Source organism: Eubalaena glacialis, chromosome 8 (assembly GCF_028564815.1).
Source record: "Eubalaena glacialis isolate mEubGla1 chromosome 8, mEubGla1.1.hap2.+ XY, whole genome shotgun sequence".
NCBI lineage: Eukaryota > Metazoa > Chordata > Mammalia > Artiodactyla > Balaenidae > Eubalaena > Eubalaena glacialis.
The window spans coordinates 53,441,809-53,463,339 of NC_083723.1; the positions used below are offsets into that span (position 1 = coordinate 53,441,809).

At 39.6% G+C, this 21,531-nt stretch overlaps 1 protein-coding gene across 1 annotated transcript in view; it reads right to left on the reverse strand.

Annotated features, from left to right (window-relative positions):
• The window catches only part of DNAH11 (dynein axonemal heavy chain 11), a 335,383-nt gene that overhangs the window by 192,193 nt on the left and 121,659 nt on the right, over window positions 1–21,531 (reverse strand). Inside the window, 1 exon segment of the mRNA XM_061198505.1 lies at window positions 20,176–20,409. Within this exon segment, the coding sequence (XP_061054488.1) occupies window positions 20,176–20,409 (234 nt within the window).

The following is a 21,531-nucleotide window of genomic DNA, read 5'->3' on the forward strand; positions in this document are numbered from 1 at the left end:
CAGAGACTGCTGTGCAGCTGCAATGGAGAAGGTTCTATAATTACAGTAAGCATGGAGAAGGCAGGCAGGATGGCATAACCGCAGCATGCACAATTCACATTAAATCAGAGTGTACAACGTGCCAGGCACTAACTAGGGTTATTGTCTGTATCATATCATATAATCTTCACAACAATCTATTATCCTCATTTTGCAGATGAGAAAATTGACTCGTAGGCATATTAACCACACTTGCTAAACAGGGCAGGGGGAATTCAAATCCAGACACTCTGACTTCAGAGCCTGAGCTCTTACTGATCACATCGCATAGATTTCCTGTACCAGCCTCCACAAGATCAATCCACCCACCACTTTCAAGTTGGACAAATGGTAGTTACGCAAAAAGTATTCCAGAGAGACTTAAAATCAAACACAATGAATAAGTGGTTCAAAGGAATAAAAAATACGTACTTTAGACATTCAGCATATACAACAGCCTTATAGCTGTTGTTGTATATTCTACTTTCAATATCCTACATCTATAAAATGTAGTTACATGAGAAGAAAAGCAGAGGCGATTATTATTTCATGTATGCCACGTTCAGTGTTCATCATGATTTTCGGTTCCATGAGGGCAAGGTCTGCATCTGTCTAGCTGAGTGCTTTGTCCCCAGAGCCACTAGCTGTTGAAAAGTAGGTGCTCAGGGACTTCCCTGGTGGCGAGGTGGTTAAGAAACCGCCTGCCAATGCAGGGGACACGGGTTCGATCCCTGATCCGGGAAGATCCCACATGCCGCGGAGCAACTAAGCCCGTGTGCCACAACTACTGAGCCTGCGCTCTATAGCCCGCGAGCCACAACTACTGAGCCCATGCACTGCAACTACTGAAGCCCGCGTGCTCTAGGGCCCACACACTGCAACTACTCAAGCCCGTGCACCTAGAGTCCTGCTCTGCAACAAGAGGAGCCACCGCAACGAGAAACCTGCGCACCACAACGAACAGTAGCCCCCGCTCACCGCAACTAGAGAAAGCCCACGCGCAGCAACCAAGACCCAACGCAGCCAGAAAACAAACAAACAAAACTGAAAAGTAGGTGCTCAATGCATCCTTGAGCACTGAGTAGATGACTGAATGAACAGTAACAGCGTATACACATGTAAGTTTCTCAACAAAATTTATAGGCATGTTGGTTAGAAAGAAGGTACTTTGGCATTGGATATTTTCTATCTCGGTCAAGATATCCAGTCTTTAGAGTCACAAATCTTACACCAGTACCAGTACTTGGTTAGAAAGGGTTGGTTGTAACAACAGTAATAATATTTTATGTCTCTTAAGAACATTTTTCAAGTGCTTTCACAAGCAGTCTTGTCTGAGCTTCCCTGTGATTTCTCCATTATTGATTCCTTTTTTACAAAAGTTCTGTCAAGTGACAGATAATTAAAAATACAGCTCATCAACATTATCTGGACAGCATTATATGTTGGGGATCTTATACTGTCTCTCAAGATTAAACTTTCCCAATGATGCTCTTTTGTAAGTAATAAAATTCTGTACCCCCACACACACAAAAATAGTAGTTATAAAACATCTATCATTTGGACAGTGGCATCAGGCAGCAATTACTATACATTCATATGGTAACTGCATACAAGTTTATGGTCTGTGACATATATAAAATGTTCCTCAGCAGCTTTTAAGAAATATGTACTTTACCATGTAATCAGCACTTATTCTTGCCCTTGATAAAAAAACACGTCACATGATTTTCTACTGGATCAAGGATGTTTGTCTCAGGTCAAAAACATCCCTCTGAAACTCAAGTGGCTGTTTTCCCGGTACACCTTGGTTTAGCTGGAGCATATGTACGGTGTATCTTGAACCAGAAAGAAGCCTACCTTTACTTACAGTCCAAACTCCTATCCATGAACACAAAGCCTTCCATGACCTCCCATCACTCTTTTCCCACCTGACATCACTCCAACCATCCTGGCCTTCTCTTCGTTTCTCCATCATGGCTGCTTCAAGGTCACAGAGACTGTTTCACCTGTCTGGAGTCATTTTCCCTCTGATCTTTGTACAGCTGGCTTCCTCTCATTATTCAAGTCTTAGTTTAAGTTCACCTCCTAAGATCAGCCTTCCTTGGCCATCCTATTTCCACCTAACCAGTTATTCTACATGTTTCTAATTTATTTTCTTCATGGTTCTTACTAGTATCTTATCATTCACTTATTTACTTCCTTGTTTACTGTTTGTCTCCTCCGCTTGACTGTAAGCTCTCAAGGAGCAAGGTCCTTATCTGTCTTATTCAACACTACATTCTCACATGTAGCATAGCAGCCAGCACAAAGCATGTGCTCAGGAAACACTCGTATGAATAAACAAAGGAAGAAATGAATGACAGCAATAATACACACCAGAACAACATTTTGTTCTTTCATCCCCTCATTCACACAACACTAATGTGGTTACTGTTTCCAGAGCTTATAGGCCAATGAGGAATGCATATAAATATTTACAATTGTTTTGCTAGGGCAAGTATAAAGTACTATGACAGCACACAGAAATAGGACCTTGCTTAATCGAGAGCTTGGAAAGACATTTTACAGGAAAGGGTATTTATGCTGAGACCTAAAGAGTGAGTACGATTTAGGCTGTAGAGAGTTCAGGAGTTTCCCACCCAGGGAGGCAGTGTTTAAGCCACAGGAAGCAGCTCAGGATATGGCAGGTGGCCCTGGGAGGGAATTGAAAGAAGTCTGGGATGGTGAGAGGGGAAGGGAGAGGCAGACCAGGTATGTAAGGATGCTGTAGAGGGAAGCGGGGTCCCAAACATGTAGGGCTGGGCCAGTTTTCTGAGGGTCTGAACTTCAATCCAAAGGCAAGAAGACACTGGTGAAGGGTTTAGGGAGGTGGGGTGATAATCGGATGTGTGTTTCTAAAAGATTTCTCTGCCTCTAGTAGGATTAATTGGAGGGAAACAGGATTGGAGAAAAAAGACCAGAGAAGAGGATGCTATACTCATTCAGGCGAGAAAAGAGTAGCTGGGACTAGGTTATTAACAAAGTAGTGAAGGAAACAGTAAGAATAAATATATTTAGGGCAACTGAAGAGACTTGGTGGTTGACTGGGTATCAGGTGAAAGAGGAGTCAAATGGGCTTCTAGTCTGAGCAACTGGTGAAGAGTGTCAGTGTTTTTTTAATGAACTTGGGAAGCACTGAAGAAGCGGGTTTGAGAAGAGTAAATATATTTTGAATGTTCTAGGCTGGACGTGCCTGTCAAATTTCCAGTGGACAAGTCCAATATGCCCCTGACTCCACTTCAGGAGAAAGGCCTGAGCTGGAGGTCAAAGTCACCAGCATATTACAACAGAAACTGAGCAGCCATAAGGGCAGATGAGATTAGCCAGGGATATGTGGTGTGGTGACAAGAAAAAGGGATCTAAGTTAGAGCCACAAGGAACAGTTAAGGGGCAGGAGGAGGAAGAGGAACAAGGAAAGAAAACTGAAGAATAACCCAAGAAGTACGTGGAAAAGTGGAATTCAAATAAAGATGAATATAAGGGAAGAGGGCATTTGAAAAGGAAGTATTTCTAACATTAAAAAAATAGAAATATACTCAGTCAAGTGATTAGAAATGGTTCTTGGAGAGAGATGAGGATGAAAAAATGGAATGAGTAAGTATAGATATTTAGTTCAAAAAGCTTGGTTGTAATATAAGTTCCAGCTATAGAGTAGGAAATGGAAGGAGGTGTGACATCAAGGAATACTTCTTGGTGGTTGTATTGTCTTTAAGCAATGTGAGAGACTTGGGAATGTTTAATTGCTGATGGGAATGAGCCAGTGTAAGAATTTGAAGACACAGTAGAGAAGGAAGTCACGGAAATCCTGCAGACGAGACCCAGAGCACAGATGGAGACAAGGCTCCAGATGGTCAGAGGCCATCCTTCCATTTTAACAAGAGGACGGTGCAGAGGGCAGAACACCAGCCCCACTGCCATTGATCTAGTTCCTCTCTGATGGCATCAGCAGATAATAAGAACTAATATTTATTGAGCACTTACTAGCTAACATATCTAACAAGCATTATTATATATGTGTGCACGTGTATGTATATATATAGTATGCGTGTGTATAATATCTATCTGTGTGTATATATACATACACATATTTCTAATTTAATCATCACAATAACTCTGTGGGGAAGGTACTATTATTATTCTCATTTTATATATGAGAATACGAGGTAATTTGCCCAAGATCACACAGTTATAAATGGTGGAGCCAGGATTTAGTACATGATTCTAGGATTTTATTGTATATTTTATAAACCCCAAAGTTTCTCATGTGGATAACATATTCTTTAACAGAACACCTTGGCCAGACAAGAGTTGACCTCTAATGATTCCGGTGGATGGAAAGAGGTAACTAGGCATCCGCCTCCTATAAACTCTCATATTTAGATAAACATGGAAACAATTCCCAAGAAAGAGACATGAATCTTGATCACTGAGGTTTATATGTTACAAATGTCTAAGACGCCACGGTGTTCTTCCAAAGAGGACCAGCTTGCTTGGTGGGACGATGGTGAGCTCACCATGAAGGAAGGTGTCAGGCATACACAGTAACATACTCAAGGTCAGAGAGAAGGGCTGGTTCCCGATACATAATGGTGGTTGATTCTCAATTTTGTCCTCACCCAGCTCCTACGGCAGTATGGTATAAAGAGGCCATGTCTGTGAACTTAAAGAGACATGTCCCTAAATACTATAGGTTAAATAAGGCAACACAGGAAGAACATTTTCCTTGTAGTAGCAGAAGCACTGCAATTTTACCAGGATCAAGGTATGGCAGATTTCCCAGCTTAGGCACACCCAAGCCACAGCTGCAAAGAAGCTGGAAGGGCCCCTCGGTAGAAATGTTAAGATCTGGAGCTTGTAGCCCTCAGCTCAGCAAACTGAAGTGAACATTACAAGGTAACTACTACAGCACTTTGGGAGTCAGCTACCAGAACCCTCAACCTCTTTCCATCTGGACATACACAGAAGTAATGCTGAGTCTCTTAACAATAGCAACAAGATCTCTAATCCCGAAACCCACCAATGTTTCAACTTAAGCAATATCAGAAACAATGGATTTTCATTTCAGCTAGAACAAAGAAAATTGCCAAAGAAACCAGACTCTCTGACACTATCAGGTCACGGGTTGTGGAATCTCGGTTTATCGCCTCCCTTTGCACTGTTCGTTTCCTACGTCTCCTTCAGTCATATTGCGAAACCCAGCACAATATTGAGCGATGTATGTCAGAGACAGTGAGCACAATTACCCCATTCCTGACATTAATGGAAATGATGCTAATGTTTCACTATTAAGCATGATTTTCTCTCTAGGTTTCCGGTAGATAATCTTCATCAAGTTATCAAGTTTCTTTCAGATGCTATGTGAGAAAAGAAAAAGGTGTAAAAATTGATAATCTAAGCTCCACCTTAAGAAACTTGAAAAAGAGAGGCAAATTAAACTCAAAGTAAGTAGATGAAAGGAAGTAATCACGATAAAGCAGAAATCAGTGAAGTCCAAAACAAACAGTAGAGAAAATCAACAAAATCCAAGATTCGTTTTTTGAAAACTTAAATAAAATTGATAAACACATAGAAAGTCTGATTACAAATAAAGGAGAGAAAACACAAATCACCAACACCAGGAATGAAAGGGGGACACAATGCCAGGTCCTCCAGATGTGCTAAGGATAACGTCGATATAGGAAGACCAACTCACATCAATAAGTTTGAAAACGCAGATGAGGGGTGGATGACCGTTTCCTGTAAAGGGCCAGACAGTAAATGTTTCGGGCTTTGAGGGGTATATGGTCTCTAGTGCAACGACACCACTTAGCCAGTGAAGCGTGAAAACTACCAAACACATAGGCACTGGGCCAGATTTGGTCAGATGGCTGTAACTTGCCAAACCCAGACTTGGAAAAAATGGGTAAATACCCTGAAAAACAGAAATTCCCAAAACTGACACAAGAAAAAAAGAAACCAAAAAAGCTACACAACAGCATGTACACAAAAGAAATCAATTTATAATTTATAAAGAAAGAAAACCCCAAGCCCAGATAGCATTACCAGTGATTTCTGTAATAAACTCTTTCACAAAATACATGAAAATGCAATACTTTCCAATTCCTTTTAAGGAGCATAATTCTCATCCCCAAACTGGCAAAGATATTATAATAAAAGAAAACTACAGATAAATGTCCCTTATGAATATAAATGCAGAATTTCCGGACAAAATATTAGCAAATAGAATCCAGCAAAAAATATATACATCTATAAATGGTAATACATCATAAATGCAAAGTTGCCTTAGCATTCAAAAATTCACCTTAGTAACAGAATAAAAGAGAAAAACCACAAGAGTATCTCAGCAGACTTGAAAAAGTTCAACTCCTCTTCAAAATAAGAATTCTCAGTATGTAGTAATGGAAGGTATTCCCCTCTATTTGAGAAAGGTCATCTACAAAAATCTAGAACTACTATCATACTTAATGGTAAAACATTGTTCTTCCCTAAGACTGGGATTACTTCTATTTAACATTATATTGGGGATGGAGGGGCAAGATGGCGGAAGAGTAAGACGCGGAGATCACCTTCCTCCCCACAGATACATGAGAAATACATCTACACGTGGAACTGCTCCTACAGAACACCCACTGAACGCTGGCAGAAGACGTCAGACCTCCCAAAAGGCAAGAAAATCCCCACGTACTTGGGTAGGGCAAAAGAAAAAAGAAATAACAGAGACAAAAGAATAGGGACGGGACCTGCACCAGTGGGAGGGAGCTGTGAAGGAGGAAAGGTTTCCACACACTAGGAAGCCCCTTCGTGGGCAGAGACTGCGGGTGGCAGAGGGGGGAAGCTTCGGAGCCACGGAGGAGAGTGCAGCCACAGGGGTGTGGAGGGCAAAGCAGAGAGATTCCCGCACAGAGGATCGGAGCCGACCAGCACTCACCAGCCCGAGAGGCTTGTCTGCTCAGCCGCCGGGGCGGGCGGGGGCTGGGAGCTGGGGCTCGGGCTTCGGTGCTAGCCGGGAGGGAGTCCGGGAAAAAGACTGCAGCTGCCGAAGAGGCAAGAGACTTTTTCTTGCCTCTTTGTTTCGCGGTGCGCAAGGAGAGGGGATTCAGAGCGCCGCCTAAACGAGCTCCAGAGACGGGCACGAGCCGCGGCTATCAGCGCGGATCCCACAGCAACAGGGACGCGGAGGGAAAAACGGAGAGATTCCCGCACAGAGGCTCGGCGCCGAGCAGCACTCACCAGCCCGAGGGGCTTGTCTGCTCACCCGCCGGGGCGGGCGGGGGCTGGGAGCTGAGGCGCGGGCTTCGGTCGGATCCCAGGGAGAGGACTGGGGTTGGCTGCGTGAACACAGCCTGAAGGGGCTAGCGCACCACAACTAGCCGGGAGGGTGCCCGAGAAAAAGTCTGCAGCTGCCGAAGAGGCAAGAGACTTTTTCTTGCCTCTTTGTTTCGCGGCGCGCAAGGAGAGGGGATTCAGAGCGCCACTTAAACGAACTCCAGAGACGGGCGCGAGCCGTGGCTATCAGCGCGGACCCCAGAGACGGGCATGAGACGCTAAGGCTGCTGCTGCCGCCACCAAAAAGCCTGTGGGCGAGCACAGGTCATTCTCCACACCGCCCCTCCCGGGAGCCTGTGCAGCCCGCCACGGCCAGGCTCCCGTAATCTGGGGACAACTTCCCCGGGAGAGCGCACGGCGCGCCTCAGGCTGCTGCAACGTCACGCCGGCTTCTGCCGCCGCAGGCTCGCCCCGCCTCCTCCGTACCGCTCCCTTCCCCCGGCCTGACTGAGCCAGAGCCCCAGAATCAGCTGCTCCTTTAACCCCGTTCTGTCTGGGCAGGGAACAGACGCCCTCAGGCAACCTACATGCAGAGGCGGGTCCAAATCCAAAGCTGAACCCCGGGAGCTGTACGAACAAAGAAGAGAAAGGGAAATCTCTCCCAGCAGCCTCAGAAGCAGCGGATTAAAGCTCCACAAACAACTTGATGTGCCTGCATCTGTTGAATACCTGAATAGACAACGAATCATCCCAAATTTAGGAGGTGGACTTTGGGAGCAGGATATATTAACTTTTCCCCTTTTCCTTTTTTTGTGAGTGTATATTTGTATGCTTCTGGGTGAGATTTTGTCTGTATAGCTTTGCTCTCACCATTAGTCCTAGGGTTAGGTCCGTCCGTTTTTTTTTTGTTTTTTTTTTTTTTTTACTTAAAAAAAATTTTTTTTCCCTAATAAATGTTTTCTTAATAATTTTTTCCTTATTTTCTATTTTTAAAAAATTTAAAAAAAATTTTTAATAAGTTTTTTCATATTTTTTATTTTAAAAAATTAAAAAAATTTTTTTTCTTAATAAATTTTTTCTTAATAATTTTTTTCTTATTTTTAGTATAAAAAATTAATAAATCTACTTTTAAAAATCAAAAAAATTTTTTTTCTTAATAAATTTATTCTTAATAATTTTTTTTCTTATTTTTTATTATAATTGCTTTATTTTATTTTATTTTATCCTCTTTCTTTCTTTCTTTCCATTTTTTCTCCCTTTTATTCTGAGCCGTGTGGATGAAAGGCTCTTGGTGCTCCAGCCAGGCATCAGGGCTGTGCCTCTGAGGTGGGAGAGCCAACTTCAGGACACTGGTCCACAAGAGACCTCCCAGCTCCACGTAATACCAAAGGGCGAAAATCTCTCAGAGATCTCCATCTCAACATCAAGACCCAGCTTCACTCAACGACCAGCAAGCTACAGTGCTGGACACCCTATGCCAAACAACTAGCAAGACAGGAACACAGCCCCATCCATTAACAGAGAGGCTGCCTAAAATCATAATAAGGCCACAGACACCCCAAAACACACCACCAGACGTGGACGAGCCCACCAGAAAGACAACATCCAGCCTCATCCACCAGAACATAGGCACTAGTTCCCTCCACCAGGAAACCTACACAACCCACTGAACCAACCTTAGCCACTGGGGACAGATACCAAAAACAACGGGAACTACGAACCTGCAGCCTGTGAAAAGGAGACCCCAAACACAGTAAGATAAGCAAAATGAGAAGACAGAAAAACACACAGCAGATGAAGGAGCAGGGTCAAAACACACCAGACCTAACAAATGAAGAGGAAATAGGTAGTCTACCTGAAAAAGAATTCAGAATAGTGATAGTAAGGATGATCCAAAATCTTGGAAATAGAATAGACAAAATGCAAGAAACATTTAACAAGGACATAGAAGAACTAAAGAGGAACCAAGCAACGATGAAAAGCACAATAAATGAAATTAAAAATACTCTAGATGGGATCAATAGCAGAATAACTGAGGCAGAAGAACGGATAAGTGACCTGGAAGATAAAATGGTGGAAATAACTACTGCAGAGCAGAATAAAGAAAAAAGAATGAAAAGAACTGAGGACAGTCTCAGAGACCTCTGGGACAACATTAAACGCACCAACATTCGAATTCTAGGGGTCCCAGAAGAAGAAGAGAAAAAGAAAGGGACTGAGAAAATATTTGAAGAGATTATAGTTGAAAACTTCCCTAATATGGGAAAGGAAATAGTTAATCAAGTCCTGGAAGCACAGAGAGTCCCATACAGGATAAATCCAAGGAGAAACACACCAAGACACATATTAATCAAACTATCAAAAATTAAATATAAAGAAAACATATTAAAAGCAGCAAGGGAAAAACAACAAATAACACACAAGGGCATCCCCATCAGGTTAACAGCTGATCTTTCAGCAGAAACTCTGCAAGCCAGAAGGGAGTGGCAGGATATACTTAAAGTGATGAAGGAGAAAAACCTACAACCAAGATTACTCTACCCAGCAAGGATCTCATTCAGATTTGATGGAGAAATTAAAACCTTTACAGACAAGCAAAAGCTGAGAGAGTTCAGCACCACCAAACCAGCTTTACAACAAATGCTAAAGGAACTGCTCTAGGCAAGAAACACAAGAGAAGGAAAACACCTACAATAACAAACCCAAAACATTTAAGAAAATGGGAATAGGAACATACATATCGATAATTACCTTAAATGTAAATGGATTAAATGCTCCCACCAAAAGACACAGACTGGCTGAATGGATACAAAAACAAGACCCATATATATGCTGTCTACAAGAGACCCACTTCAGACCTAGAGACACATACAGACTGAAAGTGAGGGGATGGAAAAAGATATTCCATGCAAATGGAAATCAAAAGAAAGCTGGAGTAGCAATTCTCATATCAGACAAAATAGACTTTAAAATAAAGACTATTACAAGAGACAAAGGACACTATATAATGATCAAGGGATCGATCCAAGAGGAAGGTATAACAATTGTAAATATTTATGCACTCAACATAGGAGCACCTCAATACATAAGGCAAATACTAACAGCCATAAAAGGGGAAATCGACAGTAACACAATCATAGTAGGGGACTTTAACACCCCACTTTCACCAATGGACAGATCATCCAAAATGAAAATAAATAAGGAAACACAAGCTTTAAATGATACATTAAACAAGATGGACTTAATTGATATTTATAGGACATTCCACCCAAAAACAACAGAATACACATTTTTCTCAAGTGCTCATGGAACATTCTCCAGGATAGATCATATCTTGGGTCACAAATCAAGCCTTGGTAAATTTAAAAAAATTGAAATCGTATCAAGTATCTTTTCTGACCACAACGCTATGAGACTAGATATCAATTACAGGAAAAGATCTGTAAAAAATACAAACACATGGAGGCTACACAATACACTACTTAATAAGGAAGTGATCACTGAAGAAATCAAAGGGGAAATCAAAAAATACCTAGAAACAAATGACAATGGAGACACAACGATCCAAAACCTATGGGATGCAGCAAAAGCAGTTCTAAGAGGGAAGTTTATAGCAATACAAGCCTACATCAAGAAACAGGAAACATCTCGAATAAACAACCTAACCTTGCACCTAAAGCAATTAGAGAAAGAAGAACAAAAAAACCCCAAAGCTAGCAGAAGGAAAGAAATCATAAAGATCAGATCAGAAATAAATGAAAAAGAAATGAAGGAAACAATAGCAAAAATCAATGAAACTAAAAGCTGGTTCTTTGAGAAGATAAACAAAATTGATAAACCATTAGCCAGACTCATCAAGAGAAAAAGGGAGAAGACTCAAATTAATAGAATTAGAAATGAAAAAGGAGAAGTAACCACTGACACTGCAGAAATACAAACGATCATGAGAGATTACTACAAGCAACTCTATGCCAATAAAATGGACAACCTGGAAGAAATGGACAGATTCGAAGAAATGGACAGATTCTTAGAAATGCACAACCTGCCGAGACTGAACCAGGAAGAAATAGAAAATATGAACAGACCAATCACAAGCACTGAAATTGAAACTGTGATTAAAAATCTTCCAACACACAAAAGCCCAGGACCAGATGGCTTCACAGGCGAATTCTATCAAACATTTAGAGAAGAGCTAACACCTATCCTTCTCAAACTCTTCCAAAATATTGCAGAGGGAGGAACACTCCCCAACTCATTCTACGAGGCCACCATCACCCTGATACCAAAACCAGACAAAGATGTCACAAAGAAAGAAAACTACAGGCCAATATCACTGATGAACATAGATGCAAAAATCCTCAACAAAATACTAGCAAACAGAATCCAACAGCACATTAAAAGGATTATACACCATGATCAAGTGGGGTTTATTCCAGGAATGCAAGGATTCTTCAATATACGCAAATCAATCAACGTGATACATCATATTAACAAATTGAAGGAGAAAAACCATATGATCATCTCAATAGATGCAGAGAAAGCTTTCGACAAAATTCAACACCCATTTATGATAAAAGTCCTGCAGAAAGTAGGCATAGAGGGAACTTTCCTCAACATAATAAAGGCCGTATATGACAAACCCACAGCCAACATTGTCCTCAATGGTGAAAAACTGAAACCATTTCCACTAAGATCAGGAACAAGACAAGGTTGCCCACTCTCACCACTATTATTCAACATAGTTTTGGAAGTGTTAGCCACAGCAATCAGAGAAGAAAAAGAAATAAAAGGAATCCAAATTGGAAAAGAAGAAGTAAAGCTGTCACTGTTTGCAGATGACATGATACTATACATAGAGAATCCTAAAGATGCTACCAGAAAACTACTAGAGCTAATCAATGAATTTGGTAAAGTAGCAGGATACAAAATTAATGCACAGAAATCTCTTGCATTCCTGTATACTAATGATGAAAAATCTGAAAGTGAAATTAAGAAAACACTCCCGTTTACCATTGCAACAAAAAAAATAAAATATCTAGGAATAAACCTACCTAAGGAGACAAAAGACCTGTATGCAGAAAATTATAGGACACTGATGAAAGAAATTAAAGATGATACAAATAGATGGAGAGATATACCATGTTCTTGGATTGGAAGAATCAACATTGTGAAAATGACTCTGCTACCCAAAGCAATCTACAGATTCAATGCAATCCCTATCAAACTACCACTGGCATTTTTCACAGAACTAGAACAAAAAATCTCACAATTTGTATGGAAACACAAAAGACCCCGAATAGCCAAAGCAATCTTGAGAACGAAAAATGGAGCTGGAGGAATCAGGCTCCCTGACTTCAGACTATATTACAAAGCTACAGTAATCAAGACAGTTTGGTACTGGCACAAAAACAGAAATATAGATCAATGGAACAGGATAGAAAGCCCAGAGATAAGCCCACGCACATATGGTCACCTTATCTTTGATAAAGGAGGCAAGCATATACAGTGGAGAAAAGACAGCCTCTTCAATAAGTGGTGCTGGGAAAATTGGACAGGTACATGTAAAAGTATGATATTAGAACACTCCCTGACACCATACACAAAAATAAACTCAAAATGGATTAAAGACCTAAGTGTAAGGCCAGACACTATCAAACTCTTAGAGGAAAACATAGGCAGAACACTCTATGACATAAATCACAGCAAGATCCTTTTTGACCCAGGTCCTAGAGGAATGGAAATAAAAACACAAATAAAGAAATGGGACCTAATGAAACTTAAAAGCTTTTGCACAGCAAAGGAAACCATAAACAAGACCAAAAGACAACCCTCAGAATGGGAGAAAATATTTGCAAATGAAGCAACTGACAAAGGATTAATCTCCAAGATTTACAAGCAGCTCATGCAGCTCAATAACAAAAAAACAAACAACCCAATCCAAAAATGTGCAGAAGACCTAAATAGACATTTCTCCAAAGAAGATATACAGATTGCCAACAGACACATGAAAGAATGCTCAACATCATTAATCATTAGAGAAATGCAAATCAAAACGACAATGAGGTACCATCTCACACCGGTCAGAATGGCCATCATCAAAAAATCTACAAACAATAAATGCTGGAGAGGGTGTGGAGAAAAGGGAACACTCTTGCACTGTTGGTGGGAATGTAAATTGATACAGCCACTATGGAGAACAGTATGGAGGTTCCTTAAAAAACTAAAAATAGAACTACCATATGACCCAGCAATCCCACTACTGGGCATATACCCTGAGAAAACCATAATTCAGAAAGAGTCATGTACCAAAACATTCATTGCAGCTCTGTTTACAATAGCCAGGACATGGAAGCAACCTAGGTGTCCATCATCGGATGAATGGATAAAGAAGATGTGGCACATATATACAATGGAATATTACTCAGCCATAAAAAGAAATGAAATGGAGGTGTTTGTAATGAGGTGGATGGAGTTAGAGTCTGTCATACAGAGTGAAGTAAGTCAGAAAGAGAAAAAGAAATACAGTATGCTAACACATATATATGGAATCTAAGGAAAAAAAAAAAAGGTCAGGAAGAACCTAGTGGCAAGATGGGAATAAAGACACAGACCTACTAGAGAATGGACTTGAGGATATGGGGAGGGGGAGGGGTGAGATGTGACAGGGTGAGAGAGTGTCATGGACATATATACACTACCAAATGTTAAGTAGATAGCTAGTGGGAAGCAGCCGCATAGCACAGGGAGATCAGCTCGGTGCTTTGTGACCACCTAGAGGGGTGGGATAGGGAGGGTGGGAGGGAGGGAGATGCAAGAGGGAAGAGATATGGGAACATATGTATATGTATAACTGATTCACTTTGTTATAAAGCAGAAGCTAACACACCATAGTAAAGCAATTATACTTCAATAAAGATGTTCAAAAAAAAAAAAAACATTATATTGAAGGTCGTAGCCAATTCAATGACTCAAGAAAAGGAAATAAATGGCAAAAAAGAATGGAAGGTCAGAAGTAAAACTGTCATTATTTACAGATGGTATATTCATGTACATAGAAAGCCTGTGAAACTATATTAAAAAAAAAAAAAAAACCTACTACAACTAGCAAGCAAATGTGGAAAAGTCTCAAGACACAGGTAAATATTAAAACATCAAAATATTTCTATATACCAGCCACAAACATTAGAAAATTTAAAATTAATTAGCATATGTTTACAGCATCAAAACATATTAATTATCTAAAAATAAATCTAGCAAGAAATGTACAAGACCTCTGCATTGAAACCTACAGAAAACACCGTTCAGAGAAATTAAAGAAACCATTGGAACAGGGCTCTATTTATGAGGTACCTATCTTTAAATTTAAACTTTCTTACCATTTCTATTATTTCTGTGGTTATTGGTCTACTCAAGTTTTCCACCTCATTTTGAATTAATCTTAGAAACAGTGTTCATAGAAAATTATCCATTTAATTTAGATTTTCAACTTAAATATTAGTATAAAATCACATGTAGTGTTGTACAGTCTTCTAAAAAAAATCTCTTTCTCATACAAGAGATTTTTCTTTTCGCTATCCCTTTGTTGTTTCTGCTGTCTCCTCTGAACTGCAAATCTTTGTCAGTGTTTGATCTGTTCAAAGAACCAACGCTTGAGTTAATGGATCAGACTGGACTCATGGCCTATATGGGTAACAAATCTCTTTTTCTGTTACCTCCACTTATTGTGGGGATCTTGAGTTACTTCAGGATCTGTTCTGCTTTTTTCTCTAGAACAGGAATTGGTAGACTACAGGTAATGAGCCAAATATGGCCCACCACCTGTTTTTATAAATTAAGTTTGATTGGAACTCAGCATGCCCATTCATTTAAAAATTGCCTATGGCTTCTTTCTTACTCCAACAGCAGAGAGGAGTGGTTGTGAAAGAGATTACAAAGCCCATAAAGACTAAAATATTTACTATTCCATCCTGCACAGAAAAAGTTGTCCAACCCAATATCTACAGTCAAGACACAGTCATGGCAGAAGTCCTCAATAAATGTCTCACTTTGTTTATGACGTATTTCTCAGGCCTTTATCTTGGGGACAAACACTCTCACTGATAATCTCTTGGGATGTACAGGACGCAGGACTGGTTCCAACTGTTCACCTCTTACACATTCATTACTTATCACTGACCATGGACCATGAGCCCCACATGTTTTTTACCTTTACTGAATCTCAGTTTGGAATTTCTCTGGAATTTCATTGGGATAAAGTAGGCTTATCATGGCAATAGCTTCTTCTTTTCAATATGTTTGGGCTGTGATTTTCTCTGCTCTTAGTCATCTATCAGTTTGAGTCCATCTGTTATCAACTTCTAGGCATTCCTCAAATTATCTGGTCCAGTATTTCCAGGTACAATATGACTTTTTTTTCATATACCTTGTCTTTCAATATAATTTTTGACATGTTAAAGTAACCAGGTTGGGCCCAAGATGGAGTGGCTCACGTTACCCACATCAGTAAACCAAAACGTAACTGTTTCTATGTTGGGCTCTCCCAGAAAAAGCAGGCTTAGGTCAACCAAGCAGTGTTTGCCTGCTCAGCACACATTACCTGACCTGGCTCCAAGGCTTCCCTTTGTTCTTTACAAGGAAAGTAACCCTGCTTTAATTAATCAGCAAATGCCCCTTCCTTGTTCCTGCTTACTTGGGTATATAAAAATCTCTCGTCTTCTACAGGAGCTAAAGGAGCTCTTTGGAGTTCCTTTCCATCTGCAGACTGAATGCTGCCTGATTGATGAATCACTGAATAAAAGCCTACTAGGTCAGTAAATTGCCTGTGGAAAAATTTTCTTTTAACAGATGAGAGGGGCGGTAGAGAATACGTGCTCTACTCATCATCTTGTAGCTTCCTGCTATTACAAAGCATGAGCCTATCAGATCACAAATTTCTATAAAGACAAAAACAAACAAAAAACTCATTTCCAGTATACACTGTGTAACTGCAGCCTTCACAGGCTTCCCTATTTGGGTCAAAGGGTCAGGGTAAGATAAGAACACTATCAACACGGTATGCAATTGTTTTTGAAAAATTTCTCAACGATTAAAAATGAGGCCAAAAACTGACCCTAAGTAGGAAAATGAGAGTCTCTTTCTTATACATATAATATTTCTGAATATTTGTGGTCAGAAAGGATAAATAGTTAAATAAGAAAAGCTTTATATTGTTTATTGTGAGTCTTATTAAAAGTACCCTAGGCAATGTCCCAGCACACTAGTAATTAATATTTTGAATCCAAAATGCTTCCATCTCTTTTTTCGCTGATTTGCACACAGCTCAATGATAAAGGAAGAATGGAAAAACTTTCTTATCAGATCCCAAGCCTAACCAAATACTTTTGCCAGGGAACGCTCAAATTTGAGAAATTATATTTTATTTGTTTTACTTTCAAAGACTCTGGCAAGGCAGGGATATATATTCAAAATGCAGTATTTTTGCCTTTAATCCCAACACTATCTAACATGCAATAACAATATGTCTGGGGGGAAATAAAGTTTAAAATAATTATCTTCCTTTACCTCATTACAATTTGGAACTGAGAACTAAGGAAAGAAATTACTTGTTCAGGTAGATTGTCAGTTACAGCCAACTCTGATTTCAGTTTTGAAATTAAGCTATTTTAAAGGACTGAAGTTCACCTTAAAAACTGCTCACAGTATTAGCAAGAGTAGTTTTAATTAAAAACAAACTCCAGCAGACGGTTACCTCCATTTTTAAAGAGTGAAAACGAATGGGGTTTCAATTTAGATGCACATACTTCTCATGAACCAGACTGAAGCTTTAACAATATTCAAATGTTAGCTGCTCTGGTGTGCATATTAGTAACAGTGGCAACATTGAAATGCTGTATTGAAGGCATCTGTTGGCTGGTCTGTCAAACATTTCAATTCATGCTGGAAGTGTTTCATAATTAAGCACGTAAATGCTGTCTTCATAAACCACCCTCTTTGTCTACTTCTCATCTAACACAAAAAAGAAGCATTATTATAACTCGAACAAAATGGAAAACTTTAAAACTATTTTAAAGGAGAAAAAAGCTAAATTTTCTTAATTAGCTGAATAAGCTAAAGCTACTGGAATATAAATAACTTTAGCTCTAAGAATAAAAAGGATCAACCCCTACATCTAGGTCTTTAATCCATTTTGAGTTTATTTTTGTGTATGGTGTTAGGGAGTGTCCTAATTTCATTCTTTTACATGTAGCTGTCCAGTTTTCCCAGCAGCACTAATTGAAGAGGCTGTCTTTTCTCCATTGTATATTCTTGCCTCCTTTATCAAAAATAAGGTGACCATATGTACGTGGGTTTATCTCTGGGCTTTTTAACCTGTTCCATAATAACCTAGGGGCAGGACAGGAATAAAGATGCAGATGTAGAGAATGGACTTGAGGACACGGGGAGGGGGAAGGGTAAGCTGGGACAAAGTGAGAGAATGTCATGGATATATATACACTACCAAATGTAAAATAGATAGCTAGTGGGAAGCAGCCACATAGCACAGGGAGATCAGCTCAGTGCTTTTGTCCACCTAGAGGGGTGGGATAGGGAGGGTGGGAGGGAGAAGCAAGACGGAGGAGATATGGGGATATAGGTATACGTATAGCTGATTCACTTTGTTATAAAGCAGAAACTAACATGCCATTGTAAAGCAATTATACTCCAATAAAGATGTTAAAAAAAAAAGAATCAACCCAATGTTGATGACAGGGGAGGCAATAGACAATTCTCATGCACTGATACTGGGAAGGTAAACTTGGCATGATGTTTCGAAGGCTTAAGAAGGTATAGTCTCTGACCTAGCAATTCTACATCTAGAAGTTTATCCTGAAGAAATAAAGAAAAATATGTGCAACATGGATGTAAACACAAAGCTGTTTACTACAGTATTATTATTGAGAGCCAAAAATAAAAACAACCTAAATAGCGGTAATAATAACAACAGGCAGTCTTACAACATATTGGGTTAAACTGAATGGACAATTCCTTTATTAACACAGAGGATATTTGAGTAAAACGAAACACATCCACATGCGAAGTACACAGCCAAACATGAGAGAGGGGGAAAGAGAGAGGGGGAAAGAGAGAGGGGGAAGGAAGAAAGGGAAAGGGTTGGGGGAGAGTGGGTGATAGTCTCTAATGCCAAGGATGTGCATCCAAGCTAGAACAGTAGAATGAGGTGAACAGGCTAATGCCATGGCGGGCGAAAGGAGAATTTGAGTAGAGACCCAAACATCGGAGACTGAAGTTTAAATTGCCCATGTGGTAACACAACGTTTCTGTTCTCTGCCTCTTATACTCCCTGAGCAAGGCAGGGAGTTAGAATTGAGATACTGACATAAAGCCAAGATCCTCAGAGTATTACACAGTCCAATAAAAGGTTCTAGAAAAACTCTACCCACCAGCTCAGAGAAGCAAGAAGAAAGCTTGAAACATCTTGGGGCTTTGGATAGGAAAAATGTCCTCTAAAAGAAACCAAAATCTCAGGCCTAAGCCATGTGAAGCTATGGCATCCAAAATGACCCTGCCACTATGATCGGTAAATCCCAGACTCAGTAATTAACCACAAAATTAATCCAGAACTCACAAAACCTGTAGAAACCTGGAGGAAACAAGGAGAAAAACACGTAGGGACATCTGCTCAGTGTAGAACACACAGAATTCCTCCAGAAAAAAAAAAAGCCAGCCTAAAGATAACCTTTAAAAATAAACATACAGGGCTTCCCTGGTGGCGCAGTGGTTGAGAATCTGCCTGCCGGTGCAGGGGACACGGGTTCGAGCCCTGGTCTGGGGGGAATCCCACATGCCGCGGAGCAACTAGGCCCGTGAGCCACAATTACTGAGCCTGCGCGTCTGGAGCCTGTGCTCCGCAACAAGAGGGGCCAGGACAGTGAAAGGCCCGCGCACCGCGATGAAGAGTAGTCCCCGCTTGCTGCAACTAGAGAAAGCCCTCGCACAGAAACGAAGACCCAACACAGCCAAAAATAAATAAATAAATAAATAAGTTTACAGAAAAAGAAATTAAAAAATAAACATACAAAAAATAAGTTCAAATTAAAAAAAAAAACAGCCCCAAAAGAACAGAACAACCTAAATAAGACTATTAATGAGATAGAAGAATAAAAACCATAATGAAGACATGTCGTTATAAAACTGATATTTAAAGAACCAAAAAGAACTTTGGGAAATTGAGATATAGTAACTGAAATTAAACTTATGAAATGGGTATGTATTAATAAAAGTGTTTAGGGGTAAAGATGACTGACATCTGCAACTTCCTTTGAAAGCGTAATTGGAGAGTCTTACATAGTAGGAAAAAAATATGTACAGTATCTAGGTGTGGGTGGTATACTGGATCCTTGGGAAATAATGGACAAGGATGGATGTTTTTTATTTGTTTGTTTTATTTATTTTTTATTGAAGTATGGCTGATTTACAATGTTGTGTTAATTTCTGCTGTACAGCAAAGTGACTCAGTTATATATATATATATATATATACATTCTTTTTTATATTCTTTTCCATTATGGTTTATTTCAGGATATTGAATAGGATATTGAATATAGTTCCCTGTGCTATACAGTAGGACCTTGTTGTTTAAGGATGGATGTTTTTTAAACCCATGTAGAAAACAAGAAGAAGGACAACACCAAACTACAAAATGGAAAGCTAAACAAATGATTGCTAAAATCTTCCTAGCATCATACCTTGAACACAGAAGACACTCCATGAAACAACAATGAATGAATGAATGAATGAAGCTTACCTCTTCAAGTCCCTTTAAATCTCAAAATCATAAATCTTATAAAATACCTGTTTTTTATGGAAATCCTTTAGGGCCGTTTCGTAGCCTTCCTCTAGCCTACTGAAGGCTATTCCTACATCTGTAGTCCACCAGATTTGTGAGCTAGTTAGTGCGACTTGAGCCGGGAAATCAAAAATCCACAGTTCCCTGGGTTTATCCTCATAGGCTGCGATGGCTTCTGTGATAGAACGTCGCACTGTCTCTTGCATGGTCTGTTCCAGCTGCAGAAGCCACGTTTCCACCTTTTGAAGCAAATGGAAGTGTTGTAACACAGGCTTAATTATGGAAAAGGGATTATTCCATCCTCTCACGGGCATGAAGGCTACACAGAGAGGGAGGCCTCAGGTGGATTTATTTTAAACCCCTGTACTAGAAGGATAACTCAAACGAGCCAGTGAACTACTGATTAATGAAGTGTTTCCTACATGAACCTGGCTTCTGCCGGGATACTGCTCATCTTATTTCACCTACCAGCTGGCTGATAAAATCCCACATCCTAAACAGACAAGGTGTTCTCCATTATTCATTTTTCAGATTTGAAGACCTGATGGTTCTAGACCAAGATCCCCTCTGATAACACACAGTGTTTTGAGAAACCAAGCATCACAGCCAATATGCTAGAGTAAAATTCTAGAGATTTGGAAATAATAGGAAACTGATTTTTTTAAACTGAAGTACAGTTGATTTACAATGTTGTGTTAGTTTTAGGTATACAGCAAAGGGATTCAGTTATACATATATTCTTTTTCAGAATTTTTTCCATTATGGGTTATTACAAGATATTGAATATAGTTCCCTGTGCTATACAGTAGGTCCTTGTTATCTGTTTTATATATAGCAGTGTGTATCCGTTATTCCCAAACTCCTAATTTATCCCTCCGCCCCCTTTCCCCTTTGGTAACCATAAATTTGCTTTCTATGTCTGTGAGTCTAGGAAAGTGATTTTTTAAATGTATCTTTTGATAATTTTTAAATCTACTAAAGATTCTACCCTCAAATCTACATAGTTCCTAGTCTTAAGCCAAAGTGTTTTCAGCAAGTATCTTAATTATATTCCCTACTGGCTCTCATCCTCACACTTGTCATAAATTAGACAGCAAGAGAGTATGAGAGATAGGACAACTGCCGACTTGTGAAAATCTTTTTTAAAAAAATTCATTTGAAGTTTATTTTGCTCCCACAAATATATTTCTGCCAGTTTTCCATCCTATTCAAATATGCTTTGTTATATTTATCCATATATCTGTTTCTTTGGGATGATATTATATAACAAAAAGGATACCTATACCATTTGCAAATAATTGATATCAATAAAAAATAACTATAATAAATAAATTCCAAGGACTATATGAGATGCTGAAGAT